Here is a 15,783-nt window from a genome sequence, read left to right as displayed (position 1 = left end):
TGGCACTTAATCCATCCCTTGTGCATTTCCATGCAACGACAAAACGTGCAGCTACGAAGATTGCGCAGACAGCCAACGGAATTATGACTTGAATAGCATTATATTATTATGTACACGTTGAGGGACCATCGATCCCAAAGCTGCTTGTACGTCGAATCGGCAGCGATATCACTTCGGACCCAGAATCAACTAAGTCGGTCCGGTCCAACCACCAAATTTCTACAGCGGAGGACTCGAAATCTAGACAGTGCCGAATTGATAAGTAGCCCTGTTGACGGCTGGACCATCGTTGGGAGAGAAGATCTGCAGCGGCAACTGGCCCCATTCAGGGTGGTTGATGCCATCAATCCAGCCCTCGGGTTCGATAACCACGCAGCCATACTGCATGACGTTCTTTGCGCCTTCCTTGCCCTCTTCTTTATTACGCTTCTCCTGCGACGGCTTGATGGGGAGGTAGTCCATCTTGGCGTTGTCGCAGGTGTAGATTTGCAGAGCAGGCATGTTGGACGCTACTTCGAGGCTGATACCGGTTGCGCTAGAGTTCATGCGGAGGATGGGGACGAGCGAGTCCGGAGCTGCGTATTGAGGGGGTCGATCGACGAGCCAACAGGTATCGTAGCCGGTGCAGTCTGTGCCGCACATGCCGTAGGTATCCTTGAGATCGGCGCCGATGAGCTTGCCCTCAGTGAAATCGGGCGCGCCGTGGAACGCGTCGACGGTAAGGATGGTGCCGTTGGGGATGAGGATGCCATCTGTGGCGACAAGGCGGTTGGAGTAAGGGAGTTGCAGGAAGGTGTCATTCAGGACATTAGGGGCCTTGAAGGCATTGAGGTTCCAGTAGATGTGGTTGGAGAGCATGATGGGAGTCGCCTCCGTCAGGGCAAGGGAGACCAGTTGGGTGGTCAGCTGGGGGAGACCCTTTGGGTTTTGCGGAGTGACAGTCGTGTCGACGCTGTAGATGGCGTGGGTGAGGACGTCTCCGGGGAAGTCCTCCCAACCTTGATCGAAGAGAGTGAAGGTGACGGAAGACTTGGAGTGTGCTGTGACAGTCCAGTTCCGCTGGTCGTAGCCCACCTTGCCTCCGTGGAGAGTATCAGTGCCGTTGTTCTCATTCTCCGGCACATGGTACTCATTCGTGCCGATGGTGAACGTGCCGTTCTTAATGCGATTGGCGTACCGACCAACAACAGCACCGAAGAAGGTGTGGACGGTCTCTGTGTCATTCAGGTAGGCCTTAGGGTCATCGTAGCCAATGACGACATCCTGCTCCTTGCCATCGCGATCCGGAACCATCAGAGATATCAATCGTGCTCCATACGGAATCAACTTGGCAGTGATGTTTTCCGCGCTGATGGTGTAGACCTTGAAGGGATCTGTAGCTGAAGTGCTGGACGAAGAAGAGGAGCTCGACTGTGTAGTCTGAGCCAAAGCTGGCAGTCCATAAAGGACGGCCGAGAGATAGTGCTTGACGTGCATCCTGAGCCCTAGGAGAATAGTGATAGTGATGAAGAAGGAGCAGTAAATGATCAAGACACGAGGCGTTATCCGAGCAGGACACAGCAAAGAACGAAAGCAGCCACGAAGAGGGGTTGTGCGTCGGTTAAATACTGGGGAGGTATTCATAATCCCCTAGCCAAAAACAATAAAACGTCACTGCTGGTCGTAGGCACCATTCACCTCATGATGCTGCCACGCCTGACCTCCGTGCGGGGGAAAACAAAGCGCAGGAACCAGCAGGAAGCTGGGGTAGGCCCGAATCCTCCTGTGCTTCACTGATTTGCTGAGACGACTCGTAAATTTACCGAGAATGGACGTAGTCGATGGTAAGCTTCCAGTTGTCTCGGGGGCTTTGGTTGACTAGTCCAGAATGTGCAGGGATCCGTGCCGCGTGCAGTCACTAGCTACCTTGTTTCCTGCCAACAAGCTTGACGGAACCAGTTGGGGCGAAGGTGTCAGTGAATGGAAGACCCTACTGGAGGATCCAGCCGGTAGCAGTTGTGGGTTAAGCGAAATGAATTTCTCCGTGTATATTGCTCTCAATGCTCCAGCAACAGTTAAGCAATACGTCCCCTAAACACCGTAATCTAGCTTTGGCAAGTGAGTGCCTGAGGTCAACAAGGCCGCCAGGTGTCGAGGCAAAAACCGCGTGGTTGGATCTCGGACAGCACGCTAGACCTTTACAGGCAACTCCGGTGGGGGAATCCAACTCCATTTGCGGGGAAGGAAAAAGGCTTGTCGATCATTTCTTAGTTTCTCCTCTTGGTCGAGAATAATAATGATGCTCAAGGAATGATACTGACAGGAATTGGTCGACCAGCAACGACTTTTGCTGACTCGGACATGGAGTAAACGAAAGATGATGAAAAACACATACTGCGTTCTTGATGAATACTCCATTGAAGCTATTTTGTAAATCGACCGATCACTGCAACTATGGCCTCTATGACTGACCGTAGCCGGAACGGAACAGTATATTTCCTGATTATGTAATACCGACGCGTCCCCTCGCCTTCAGATCGGCCCGGACCCTCGGCCTGCCTGATCGGGAGACTTGTTTATGTTGAATATGCGGACTGTTAGGGTCAAATTCAGAAGGATGACAGCTAACTTGATTTGTTGACGATGATGGTTTCTGAATAGTTGCGTTGGAAATACAGCCTCTGTATATTACTTTTCTGCGCGACGCGGTTTGCGGCACGATCGCCCCTCTCCATGAACCGCATTGTTTGTTGCATGGCGCAATGTTCTCTCAGAGTTCCAGCTCTTCTCCAGACATTCTTGGCCCCCCTGGCGACGCCGATTATTTGATATCATCTCCGATCAGACCTTTCTCCGGTCGCCAGAGCTTCATGTCGCCAGCCAATTTCAAGCTCCTTCAGACCCCGCGGACGGGCAAGGGAAAGCGGTCGCGCATCAATCTTAGTCCGGCCAAGGGCGCGCACTCGATTCGATTCGACGATGTCCTGCTTCCTGTGTCTCCGACTAGGCAGTTGAATGGTCGACAGCGATCATTATCTCCAGAAAAGGCACAGGCGGATGGAAACTTGAGCCCGTGGAGGATCCGAGTAACGCTCGAGGCAACTCAAGACGAGGAAATGAATCAAGGGAGCCCGGGGCGCAAGCGGCCGAGGCCGTCGACGGCTACGACAGTCAAAATACCGCTCAAGGATGCCGAAGATCATGCGGAACAGTCACCGAAAAGGCGCAGAGGGCGACCAAGGAAATCGGACATACGGGAACAGGATGCTACGCCTACAGCAGGCAGCCCTGGACACACACCGGGCCCAGCAGGTGCAAGCGGGCAGAAGAGAAAGCGAGGTCGACCAAGGAAACAGTCTCTCAATCCGGATACGGTAGACGGCGATAAGCAAGTGGCTGATTCGGCGAATCATCACGACACCCGGCCCGTTGAGCCTGAACTGGAGGCAGAACAACGATGGAGTCCGTTGAACCTTGCTGGGGACGCAGACTCGGACGACGACGCTTTGCCGGAGGGTTTAATGCCCGTCGACGCTTTTCCAGAAGACAACAACATGGGGCAACCCGATGCAGCCGCTTGGGATCGGAGCTCTCCCCGAATACATAATGAGCGTACGTATGATACACCAGATGTGACTGCATTGGATCGGATATACGGACAAAACCATGATGAAGAACCGCAATCGACCCCCTCAAAAATGCCGTCGCCCTCTCGAGAAAGCCAAGGATTATCACCAGAAAATACACTACATGCTGGTCATACACCCAGACCGCCACGCTCATACCCAAGTCCAACCTCCTCCTCTCTGGGTGACGATGACAGAGCGGTCCAAGTTGAATCTAGGGCACATCCTGAAGAATCTAGCCAGGAACAAAATACGACTCGTCCTACAAATGATCCAACAGAAGAACATAGGGAGTTTGATTCTATCATGGAAAGCGAAGGCTTTAGCATGGTTTCATTGGACACACTACCCTCGGTCAAACAACACGGGCTGAGCATCAACTCGCAGAATGGCAACGGTGCTCTGAAGCCCTTCCTAGCCCGAGAGAAGATGGCGAATACGGAGAAATCGAAGCGCAAGGTGTCCAGCCTGAATCTGTATCCGAGGAAGGATTCCCCAGATGTAGAGGTGGAAAAAGAATCGAGACTGCAGGCAACCGAGCCTCAAGCATTGCCCGTGTCCGCCGAGGAAAGACAGTCTGCGCCTCTGTTGCGTGAATCCCCTGTTCCAGCTTTTGTTCCCAAGCAAAGAAACCCGCTTGCAAGGCTGGCTCGAATTATCCGCGCAGGCGTAGCCCTTGAAGGCACCCTTCGGCGTCCATACGAGGGGGCACCTGTGCCCACGCCTGGTACACCGGATCTGAGAGAACAAATTTCTAATCTGGAAGCACCCAAAAGGCGGTTAGAGCTCTTGTTCAGCGACTTACACCCGAGAATGAGACGAGAACTGCGCGCAGGCTTGGCATTTGCACAGGAGCTCGCAAAAAGGAGGAGAAAGACGGAGATTGAACGGGCAAGTCAAACGGCATCAGTAGAAGCAAGATTGACGGGCAATGCCAGAGGCGCAACCACAACTCCTCAACAGGTACTCAGCGGAACTGGTGTGAAGGACACTCCGAGTACAGAAATGAAACGGCGACTGGAGGAATGGCAGCGGGAGAGGGAAGCCGTGAGCCGAGAGATCCAAACGGCGAACACCAGTCAAGTCATTGTGGTTGACAGTGACACGACGGGGCCACCGAGTCCGGAGATTGATGCGAACGACGATCAAAATGGGAGTCAGTCAGAGGAGGAGGCTGATCCCGGGGGTTCCCATGGGCAAGAGTTGGGACATTATCAGGCCCGGGAAGTGTATGACGTAGACAGTCCCGACCAGGATGTTGATCCAGGTGAATCGCCGCAGCATGACTTTGAAGCCGGTCAGGCTGAAGAGGTTTACGAGGAGGAAGACGAAGGGGGCTATGAGGATATCTGGCAGCAAGAAGCGAGAGACCATAGCAACATCTCGCATCGCTCGTCAACGCTGCACAGAAGGGAAAATGACGACGTCGAAGCACGTCAAGAATCTAACCCATCGGAGAGCAGCCCTGCGCCAAGCGAGCCTAGGGGCACCTTCTCTCCAAAGTCGTGGACGAACGGCAACGCTAAGGTGCCGTTTTTGGGCCACTCGCACGTCAAGAGACTGCGCGAGGAGACAGTGGATCTCTCCGCTGTGCTTCGTGGGGAGGAAACCCCCCGGCACATTCGTCGCTATTACGGTCAAAGCAGCCCTGAAAAAAGTGCGAACGGAGATTCACCGGACCAGCAACGATCAAATCACGATTTTCCGGAAGAAAATGGGGAAGATTATGGGATCGAAGACGACCAAGGTTCACGCATCTATCTGGAATCAAGCCCTAACAGGGCTTCAGATGATGACACATTTCAGATCGACCCTACTACAAGGCACGAGAGCGAAATGCAACGTGCCGATCGGATGGCGGAGGAGATCGAGAACGAGCATATTCCACCTACCGCGCTAGCCGACAAACGTTCCGTCTACGAAGAAAATAGTACCCCTGCACAGAATCGACAATTCGGTGGAGATGGTCAGGCATCAACCTGGTTTCAGAAGATTACTAGTCTTACGCCCGGTTGGCTGAAAGCTCCAGTTCGAAAGTCGTTTGGACCAGCCAGTCCTGGGTCTGAAGAAGTCTCGGAAGAGGAGCCTGAGGAGGAGCCTGACGTCAGATCAGCGAACGCACAGTCGCTCCCTGGGGATCAAATGTATCCCGAAGAGACGCATGACACATCAAGGCAGGGTCTGCAGTCCCCGGAGCAGAATAACGCGCAGCCGGACTCGCCTACGTCAAGTGCCGCTCGACCCGTCGAAGAACTCAGAGTCGAGACCTACGAACCTCACTTTCCACTGGCTGTCTCAGGATATTTCACCGACAATCACTACGTTCTCCTGCGACGGCTTTATCGATTGGCAAAACGTCATCCAGAACGGTTTCCTTACTATCCAGCACCTGGCCGCTCTGACATCATTGGTGATTGGATCTGGACATCGGACGGTGAGCATGGGGTGCGTGTTACCGAGACCCAGTTTGCCATCATTGACCGATTTGTGCAAGAGCTGGCTCGTGGCGACCTGCAGGCGGGTGGGACGGGCCAGATTGGCTGGACAGAAGCAGATATGCACAGAAGACTGATCAGTGTCATCATTGGCGAGCGGATCAGAGAGGAAATGAAGGCAGAGATGGCGACAAAGCGTCAGCTCAGCAGGTAGGAGGTAGAGGAGCCGCTCTCACGGCGTGGTGTGGATGACCGTTCATCCATCGCCCTCGACTTTGATCGTCGTCTCCGATTTTGGCGCCCTCTTTGGTTCTTGTGCAATGAAGTTCTTGAGTTTTGATCTGTTTTGGTTTACATATTGTCGGGCTATTACGGATCCGGTGGACCAATGATTGCATACGTCGCCAGTTGGGTTTCCAAGCATGGTTTTTCTTTTGGTTTGTCATTGTGATATCTCATTTTGATTGACGTACTATTCCCCTCTTGTTTGGTTTTTCATGCAGATTGGACTTGATTGGGCATTGACAAAGTCAGCTGCTCATGGAGTACAGTGGTGGTGGGTCTTCTTTGCCAATATGTTTGGTGTCTATTTTATTGCACGATATCATTGGACAAGATGTGTATATGACTCGACTCGACTTTACTTATCTTTTGCTTTGATTCCATTGTCCTGTTCGGCCACTCAGAACCTACCTGTATCTCTTCTGGTCGGCAGAACGTCTCTCCTGGTGCTATGCGTGGTAGAATGGCTCAGATGTGCCAAGGGTTATGGAGTTGGTCTCGTGGATCGTACCTGAAAGGAAATTCTGGCAACTTCGATGATGCTTCTGGTGTCGGTTTAAATGGGGACGGGGAGCATGTATTGTGACCTGTTCCTTGTTTGAGCGGCGAATCCGTTGCTGTGAGCCTGCCACGCTATGCAGCGTCTGGGCCTGAGCTGGCATGGCCGTAAGAGAGTAAAGCCCGGTGACTGTAGAGATCTAGACTGACACGACGAGATTGTGCTGTTCGTGATTGGTGAACCGTCGCGTTGGGGTTCCGACCAGGCTGCAGGTCTGGGGAGAGCAGCCAAACAGAGTGCGGAGAGAACTGGCTAGCCTATTGTAGATGGGTGATGCAGTGCGTCAGTCTGAGGCCTGACTTGTTTTGGATGTGACTTATTGTGCAGTATAGGATCAGTGATGGCCTCTCAATGGCTGAGGTATAGCAATTCTGGTGATTGACGACGATTCGAAGCAGTATTTTCTTTTTGTTTTCCAGATCGCCCTTGGAGAGAAAGAGATTAGTCTGGGTATAAATAGAGAGAGGCAAGCACATGGTTACTCCGGATATTACCTAGTCAATCATTGTCCTCTTACCTCATTCATTCCGTTTCCATTGCACCATTCAACCCACATGGCTACCAAGGCGGGCATGGGCCACACCGTTAAATGCGTCTTTCGCCTGACGTTCCTGCTCAAGAAAGCAGAGCGCTCATTCTTCCAAAAGGGCAAAGCAGTCGATCACAGCCATTCCGCTGTGCCCTCCCTCACCTTACCCAACATCGAATGCTCAGACCACGGACTCGGGCCCATCTGCAAAGAGACAGGAATGGACGACTACGACGAGGATACTTTCTCCGGTAGCGACACCAACACGAACACCGAAACCGATACCGACACTTCCAGCATTTTCACCCCTGATCTGGCGGTGAAAGCGCAACCCGCAGACGCAGAAGCAGACGCAGGTAGCAGCAGCAGTAACCATCCCCATAACGGCAACCGGAAACGCCTCGTTCGCATCGTTAGCTTCAAGAGCATCGCGCACGACCGCTCGCGGTGGTCCTCATCGCAGGAGCGCGAGCTTGCGATTGCGGAGCACGAGCTGGCGCGTTGTCAGAAGGCGTGGAGTTCGGAGCAGGAGCTGTGGTTGGAATATGTGGGTTACCAATTGACGTCCGATACTGTCGTAAACAGCCATCTCCCCTTTTTCTCTTCGTTTTCTTGCCAAAAACCATTGAGGCATGGTGTAGATGACTAACGGGTTGGTGATGATTTCACCGGGTTTCCATGACCAGATTAAGATCCTCCTGGAAGAGAAAGAAGCGCACGAGGAGTTTCTGAGCCACCGGGCGAAGCAGTCTGGGGATGAGCAGGTGCATTTCCGGAAGGCCTGGAGGAGCCGGCGGGCTGGGGAGGAACCGCGAGGTCGGACGCGGAGTCGCAGTGGGTTGCGGGCGTTGAGGGGAGCAGGAGTGGGAAGGGGAGAGGGGAATGAACTGTAGGTTGAGCGATGATCTGCTTAATTCATATCAATTTGTTTTTATTCAGGAAGAGTATTGAAGTCTATGGGTAAAACTGAATAAAGTGTGCCAGTCTAGGGAATGGATATGAGGTGACAGGAGTATCTCAAGCCTGTCTTTTTCCTGCTTGTCCCAGCTTATCCTCTTGCCTCTTGCTACGCAAGGAAAAGAAACACAATGGAGAGAAAATGGATGGCTTGTTATCAAACTTCAACTAGTTTCCCACTAGACAATTGAACCAGAGAATAAAAGGACGATAAGCGGAAGCGTAGACCAGTGGGTTTCAACGGTCAAGATCACTCCACTTCAAGATCTCCTCGGGCGCCTGGCGAACTGGAGTTCTGCGCTACATTTGATAATGATACCTTAGCGATAACGATAATATCCACTGTCCATGCGGTTGGCGCCGGAGTTTCGACGGAGAAGGATCTCCAGTCAGTGCATGTAATAGTCAATACTCCGTACACCGGAGATCATCAGGATCTATTCTTGAGTCTGGCGGATCGACAAAAGCAAACAATATCTAAAATTCATAGGTAGACGGGCCAAATAATGCAGTCGTCGTTGATCAACTGTGAGAGTGTCAATATCTTCATCATCTGACATAGAATCAATATAAATGACTCGAAACCTGTTGACATGTCTTATCAGTTCCCTTGGAGGGACGTCAGACTAATAATATCTCTTACCAACTGATAAGAACCCTAGATAGCTATTGCTAGCCGCGTCTTCCTTTCTCTCAGTTTTTCTCTTCGCACTGAACTGATGTTTAGAGAGTCCAATGTGTCGCACGGTATCCTGTCCGAGCATGTATACTTCTAGTGTACTCCAAATTAGAATTCAGCTTCATGATTGTGGACTGTGTTACTGAGTTGAAAGACGCGGACATACTGCGTACTTCTGAATCTGCATACTGACCATGTTTCATCCAGTACCAACCACCATAAGCCGCCGAGGAGATACAGGAACATTGGTGTAGATAGTGACAGTAGTCCTGGAATCCATCATGAGGCGTACTTCAGGCATCAACAAATCACGTTGCCTTGTATCACCATCACTTTCCCTTCTCCATCATCCTTCATTATCCATCAACTTGACCTCTCTCCTCATCATCTTCTTCATCAAATCCTTTTAATATACATCCCTGTTATATTCATTCGGCTATAGCCCTAACTCATCCTCATTTGAATCGGTTCTCCGGAGTTCCCCCCGGTCCTACTAGAAAATATCTACCTCCCCTACGGGATCCGGATTGTTATCTCTCCCCAGGCTCCACCATTGCCATTCATCGAAGTCTGGATGGCCATTACGTATCTATAGCCTACTTTTGCTTTTCCGGCTTTTGCAATTGTTCTATTGCTCCATGGAGCACTTGGCTCAATCATGGCGCTCCCTCTAATCGTCAGTCTCTACCCTTCGGCCACCAAGTACCTCATCCCACAAATTCATCCACTTACCTCTCCTTCCTCATTTGTCTTGTTCATTTCCTCTCACCCATGGTCAGTCTTGAGCATGATTTGCCGCTATTGAGGGCCTCTCAATAATGCCCTGACGCACCCCTTGATGAGTGCAAGATAAGCCTCGTGTCAACCAGTAGGTTATGGTTCCGTTCATTCGGGATCCTTTAACTACATTAGAAAGCATTTCATTCCACGATTTATTTCCAACCTCTCCCCCCCTCCCCACTCCTCCTGCCCATCTTCTCCTCCTCCTCAAATTTCTTGGCCCCTGTAAATATGACAGGATGCTGAAAATCCCGCTGACGCCTGCAAGGAGAATCATTATGCATGACTGCGGAGTCGTGTTACATGTAATCATTCTAATAGTCTAGATTTCCTCTATTCCCGATCAATATCACCATACCTCTGATCGTATATCAATACCCATCCCATCATCGGGGATTCTTTTCCTCGCCGGCTCGGTTCGCCATGCGCCGACAATGTCGGTAACAACGTCCCTTTGGTGGCCCGAAGATCGAATCCAAGCCACTCTATGCCCGGAGTATGTCTTTGGTCATCTTCCGTCCGATCTTTTGCCTCGTCTTGTGGCCCCTTTACCTTGGGGAGAAGGTCTTACCAGTGAGACATATCTCGACTGGATCCTTCACAAGGCCGGCAGACTCTTTTTGATCCTAGCCGACATCGGCATCCCTGAGCGCATCTTCTCCCTGGTCGACGAGTCATTCGATGACGCAGACTTGCCAATTGCAGCCCACAGTGTCGATCGTCTGAAGCTCTCCCTTGACGACGAGAATCCGACGCTAGATGCCAAGTTCTTCCATGCCCAGTGGCGTTTCCTCGTCCGAGGGATCAATCAAGGTGATCATATCAAGTATACCGAGAACGAAGGCGTTCCTGTCGAATTGATACGCAACGAGGCGGCGCTTGCGCGAGAAGGGATTGAGAAAGTCGTTCTGGCTGGCACGGTCTGTAGGGTATATCTGCGGACCCAGGTTACCGTCGGAGGCGCGCCGCATTTCTTTGAGGAACAGGAGGTTCTGGACGAGATTCGCTCCTTGCGACGGTTATCTCATGATCACATCTTTTCCATTTACGCTTCTTACTTTGTTGATGATACCATGTGCATTCTGTTTTCCGGTACATACGATCGTAACCTGATGTCCTTTCTTACCGATGTTCCCCAACCTTTCAAACGCCTGCCCAAGAATCGACGCCGCGAGATCCTGATTAACTGGCCGCACTGTCTAGTTGATGGGCTGGCATGGTTGCATGCTCACAACCAAGTCCATGGCGCCATCCGGCCGTCGAATGTCCTGATTGACTCAGAATACCGTATCTTCCTCGGCCAGTTTGAGGCACTCGATACGTTACTGCCACCTGCCAAAATAGACGACGTCGAGTCGTATCAGTACGGAGCCCCGGAGCGCTGGGTACGTGCCGCTACCGTTCAGGATACCGGCCCGACTCGAACAGCTCTTCCATCTGGTGGTCGCACGGGTAGACGTCAGCCATCATCCCGCCCTGGAAGACTGAGCCTGTTCTCGAGAGGCTCGGGCTCTGATGACGCGGTGGACCATTCGCTGAGCCCACGAGCTGAGTCTGTCACCTCCCATGGCACCGCCATCCGCATTGGAGGACTGCCCGATTCACCGACGCGATTTTCTTTCGCGCTGTCTTCATCGTCCTCCGGATCCAGCGGAAGCGCTCGCAAACGGGTTGTCGCCTCAGTCAAGCGGCCTATCTTATACACTCCATCTATCACCTCGTCCAACTCCTCCGGCTCCTCAGGTCGCTCCGCTTCTACGGTCCTCGATCCCGCCCGACTCCCAGGCACGCGATCGAAAACCGCCGTGGTACAGACTTGGCAGTCCCGACAGACAGACCCCGAGGCATCGGACATATTCTCTCTCGGAGCCGTGATCCTTGACATCTTCACGCACCTTTGCAAGCGCAAGATTACCGCCTTTGCGCACCACCGGGGCGCAAAGAACAGGACCGCCGGCCGCGGAGGAGGCGTTGCGGACTGCTCGTTCCATCTGGACCGGAATATCGGCCAGGTAAGTTCGTGGATCGCCCTACTGGAACACGACGCGAGGAAACGGAAGGATCCCGTCTTCCGCGCCGTGGAGCCAATGCTCGCTGTAGTACGGAGCATGCTGGACAAGGAACCCGGCAACAGGCCCTCGGCCACGCGCGTGGAAAGCCGCTTCGTCGCCGCCCTGCGCCAGATAGACGACTCAGTCACTTTGCACTGCACGTCCAAGTTGCACATCCACGCCGCCGAAGCATCCAAGACACAGGCCATGCCGCAGCGCGAATTTTCTAAGTCGGAGACTACGGCCCCTAGTTCAACCCAACCCAAACTCACTGTTACACCATGCCCTCCCCAACCAGCACAGCAACGGACAGACTCCCCTCATCAGCCGGAACAATCACCCGCTGTCTTGCGACACCCTTCCCCATCTCCATCAGCAGCCAGCTATGCCGGTTACACAGACTGGGCAGACACCTACACGTACAGCGACGACGACTCCGACCAGGAAAGCAGCGAATACACCCCTTCCTCTTCGTCACTCAGGGTCCCCTGGCCAATGCCACCAGACGGACCCTTGAGACCGGCGCCCTCCCGGGATTCTATTCTAGGCTACGGAGTTGCAATCACTGATTGATAGAGTTTCACTCACAACTATCCTTCATCACATCTTTGTATCCTAACGCAGCTCAAGGCGTCTGCTCCTCGCACGCCATTGTTTCCCTAACATACCTCAGTCCGACTGTGGTTATCCCCTGTAGCTGAGCGTATCTGTTTTTATCCCTTTTTTCTTTTGCCTCTTCATTTTCTTGAAGCAGTATCTCTGGAGGTCATTTCTTGTATACCCATCCGATTATTACTATTTAGTTCTTGCTGCCAGAGTAGTGTTTGATTGGGGTCTTTTGTTGTCTGTCTCGCACGGGGTTCCTAGGCGGTCCCGACGTCTGAGATGAACGAGCGTCAATGTTCGTGATTTGAAATATTCTGGCTTTCTCTGTAACTATACTGAATTATAGCTTTTTTAACCGTCTTTCCTTCGCCGTATTGCGATGTTCCGATAGCGGGAGTGAAACGAGAGAGATCGACAATCGATGGGTGACCATGAACGAACGGAAGCTGGAATTCATTTTATTACCGACATGGCTGACCAGCGCTCATGTTGATACAAAGTAACGTATGATGGCCGTGATCGGGCGGCTAGGCCAGACAGCAAATAACACATGCGAAAACAGGACAATAAGGGAATAGACACAATCAAGGTCTCAAACACGCTTCGTAGTCATAATGTCATAGCAACACAGCAACCATACCAATCACAAATCCGACCAACAAGGATGCGCTCACCATATAATTTGACCCAGCGATCCGTGGAAGAGAAAGTGGACTGGCAGCGCCGCTGTGGAGCACCTGTGTCGGGGTCGAGGATGTCGACCTGGTGGCTGTGGCGCTGATGGCTGGCAGGTTTCCAGAACCGCTTACATTAGTGACCTGGTATGTTGAGCCGGATTTCGTCTGAGTCTGGCCCAGGGTGGGCAGCGGAGAGCTGGGGTCGACCTCCCAAGCCCCAGCTGTGTAGGCAGGGCACTCCGGGGGGCTGATGGTAGAGGTGGATTGAATATAGTCAGACAAGGCGACGCCAGTGGGTGACAGTGTAGCCCATTGGGTCTTGAGGTTGTGGAAGTCAGGAGACACGGGGGTCGGGACACCTTTGCGAGGGAAGCCATCATAAACAAGAGTGTCTGTCGGAGGAGCATTTGGCGCAGGAGGACCATAGCTGACCAAACCGTAGTCGTTGACCTCCTGGATCCACTCGTAAACGATAGAGCCGGACCAGGTATCTGACATATGTTCGCCAAAAATGGCAGCTTGGTCACCAAAGGTTCTAGGCCGTGCGGCGTTGCAGCCAGTCTCGGAGAAGAAGATGGGGATCGGATAGCCGCTTGCGTTTCTCTGAAGCTCTCTATAGCCAGACTGGACGTACCCGGAATCTCCACACCATTCGTAGGCATTGAGTGCGAAGAAGTCCAGGCGATCATTAGGATCTTTCGCGCAAGCCAGATAATTCTGCAACATGGGACGCAGTTCCGCAATATCCGCTGCAGAGTAACCCACAGGAATGTTTCGGTAGTTCTGTGCATCGCGGTACGCTTTGATATCTCGGGCCGCAGCCACCACATAGGGAGCAGCGGCCGAGCCCTCTTTTGTGGTGAGGACCTCATTTCCGACGAAGACACCCGCAGTATTCTCATACTTCTGAAACTCGTCCAAGACCTGCTTGAACCGGTCAAACTGGGTTTCATTCCAGTGAGGATCAGTCTATTGCTCGAGTCAGTCGGGATTAGCTTGTGGATGAATATGTATCCCTCAATGAGAACTGACTTGCTCGATCTGTGTGTCAAAAGTGTCGAGATCAACGAACAGGTAGATGCCAGCATCTGCCAGAACTTTCATGCAGCCGTCATGATTGGCATGGGGATCGACATGGTAGACGCGAATGGCGTTGGTCCCCAGCTCGGCCATGAGCTTCACGTCGCGAGTGCATTGTTCCGTGTCGATGAGTGGATCATCAGGAACGAGCTGATACGCGATACCTGTGATAAGGGTATTTTGTGTCAGTGAAATTGCCAGAAAGACTGAGGAAGATGAACTCGCACCTTTCAAGAAGTACTGGGTACCGTCTTCGTAAAAAAAGCGGGAACCAACAGCTGAAATTGTCCGTACGGCATCAACAGCCACAGGGGAGAAGCCTCCCAGCAGCAACGAGACCATGGACAGAGAAAGCGAGGAGCGAAGCATATTGAATGCCTTCTGCAGATGGAACCCGTTTGATAGACTATGCTCAAAGATGGTTCTGTTGTTTTAATTACTGCAGACTAAGAGGATATCTCGGTGGGATTGAAATAGGTGGGTTGAGAGAAAGAAGAAGAGAAAGGATGGAAGAGGCTCCAGATCAGTTTGAGGCTATCAAAATAAAACAGCAAGTACACAACTTGGAAAGAGCCCGAGTCACTTCCCTGATTCGGCAGTCAAACAGCCGCTAAGGAAGGAGCTAACACAACGGGTCTCTCTGAGAATGAAACTGGATGTCGCGTTGTCTCCAGCAGACAAGATAGATAGATGAGAGATCCGTCCTTGATATATGTGTCCTTAGGAAGCCGATTCAGCCTCCTGGCTCAGCTATTGGAAATCGTTCTCCTCGCTCGAATCTTGTTACTTCAGTGAAGGGGACAAGCACTGCATGCTAGCCCCTAGAGGAAATGACGTCAATGGCATTGCTTGTCAGCCCCTGATGGAATTTCTCTATGATCCCTTCTGGATGAAGAAGTTGTCGCGCGTTTAAAGCATTTTGACTCGGCTGGGACCATGAAAACGACGCGGTGTAGGCGGAGGAAGGAATGTAGGGAGAATCAGGGAGAGCCAAGAGGGATCAAATGCAAATGATGTGGAAGCATCGCAAGGAGGGCAATGGGGAGCAAAGAGTTCGTACTTGAAGATCAGGTACTTAGTGAGTTTAACCAGATGCGAAGGGCAGAATGATCTTGATATACTCCGTACAGAGCTTGGTGTTGATGGATCTACTATTTGAGGTTATGGTAACAGTGATGCCCGAGGCAGAAATGGTTCCAAAGTCCGCAGCATGACTAGCGGTTGCCTGACAACTCAGGCTACCTTACTTTTCACCCCTCACGGTCCCTAGATCCAAGCAACACTAATGCGCTTGATCAGATGGCATTTGCTGCTAGTAGGACGGCAGATGTGCCCAACTACCGTCTCAGGCAGATAGAAAATCAAGTTCGAAGTCACATTGAAGACTATCCCGACCTTAATACTCGAGTTTGCTGACCGGCAAAGTTTTCGGTGCTATCTCCGGGAACGGAGAACTCGTAAAGAAATCTACAGTATTCTCCACCTCTCTTTTCGTACAGAATGCTAACATTGACAAGTGACAATTCGGTTGTCGATGAGCCAA

At 51.9% G+C, this 15,783-nt stretch overlaps 5 protein-coding genes across 5 annotated transcripts; 3 read left to right on the top strand and 2 right to left on the bottom strand.

The window, feature by feature from the left end:
- Positions 1 to 87: 87 nt before the first annotated feature.
- On the bottom strand, positions 88 to 1,991 carry P174DRAFT_415243 (aldose epimerase family protein). Its single transcript, XM_024824416.1, has one exon. The coding sequence runs from the start codon at positions 1,621 to 1,623 to the stop codon at positions 241 to 243; it is 1,383 nt and encodes a 460-aa protein (XP_024677168.1). The 5' UTR covers positions 1,624 to 1,991; the 3' UTR covers positions 88 to 240.
- Positions 1,992 to 2,741: 750 nt separating this feature from the next.
- On the top strand, positions 2,742 to 6,254 carry P174DRAFT_425920 (putative AT DNA binding protein; the record flags this gene model as incomplete). Its single annotated transcript, XM_024825332.1, has 1 exon — positions 2,742 to 6,254. The coding sequence occupies one exon, from the start codon at positions 2,742 to 2,744 to the stop codon at positions 6,252 to 6,254; it is 3,513 nt and encodes a 1,170-aa protein (XP_024677167.1).
- Positions 6,255 to 7,435: 1,181 nt separating this feature from the next.
- On the top strand, positions 7,436 to 8,303 carry P174DRAFT_425919 (uncharacterized protein; the record flags this gene model as incomplete). Its single annotated transcript, XM_024825331.1, has 2 exons — positions 7,436 to 7,987; positions 8,097 to 8,303. 2 exons carry the CDS (start codon positions 7,436 to 7,438, stop codon positions 8,301 to 8,303), a joined length of 759 nt encoding a protein of 252 aa, XP_024677166.1.
- Positions 8,304 to 10,260: 1,957 nt separating this feature from the next.
- On the top strand, positions 10,261 to 12,450 carry P174DRAFT_436080 (protein kinase domain-containing protein; the record flags this gene model as incomplete). The annotated part of the gene is made up of 1 exon (XM_024825976.1): positions 10,261 to 12,450. One exon carries the CDS (start codon positions 10,261 to 10,263, stop codon positions 12,448 to 12,450), a length of 2,190 nt encoding a protein of 729 aa, XP_024677165.1.
- Positions 12,451 to 13,100: 650 nt separating this feature from the next.
- Positions 13,101 to 14,609, bottom strand: gel6 (putative 1,3-beta-glucanosyltransferase; the record flags this gene model as incomplete). Its single annotated transcript, XM_024822955.1, has 3 exons — positions 13,101 to 14,129; positions 14,193 to 14,404; positions 14,468 to 14,609. The coding sequence occupies 3 exons, from the start codon at positions 14,607 to 14,609 to the stop codon at positions 13,101 to 13,103; spliced, it is 1,383 nt and encodes a 460-aa protein (XP_024677164.1).
- Positions 14,610 to 15,783: the final 1,174 nt, after the last annotated feature.

Source organism: Aspergillus novofumigatus (assembly GCF_002847465.1).
Source record: "Aspergillus novofumigatus IBT 16806 chromosome Unknown P174scaffold_13, whole genome shotgun sequence".
NCBI lineage: Eukaryota > Fungi > Ascomycota > Eurotiomycetes > Eurotiales > Aspergillaceae > Aspergillus > Aspergillus novofumigatus.
Note: the sequence above shows the minus strand (reverse complement) of the source record. Positions and strands in the feature narration are given on the sequence as shown.

Coding starts and splice junctions, on each gene's coding strand:
- P174DRAFT_415243 (XM_024824416.1), bottom strand. CDS start 1,623: ATGAATACCTCCCCAGTATTTAACCGACGCACAACCCCTCTTCGTGGC.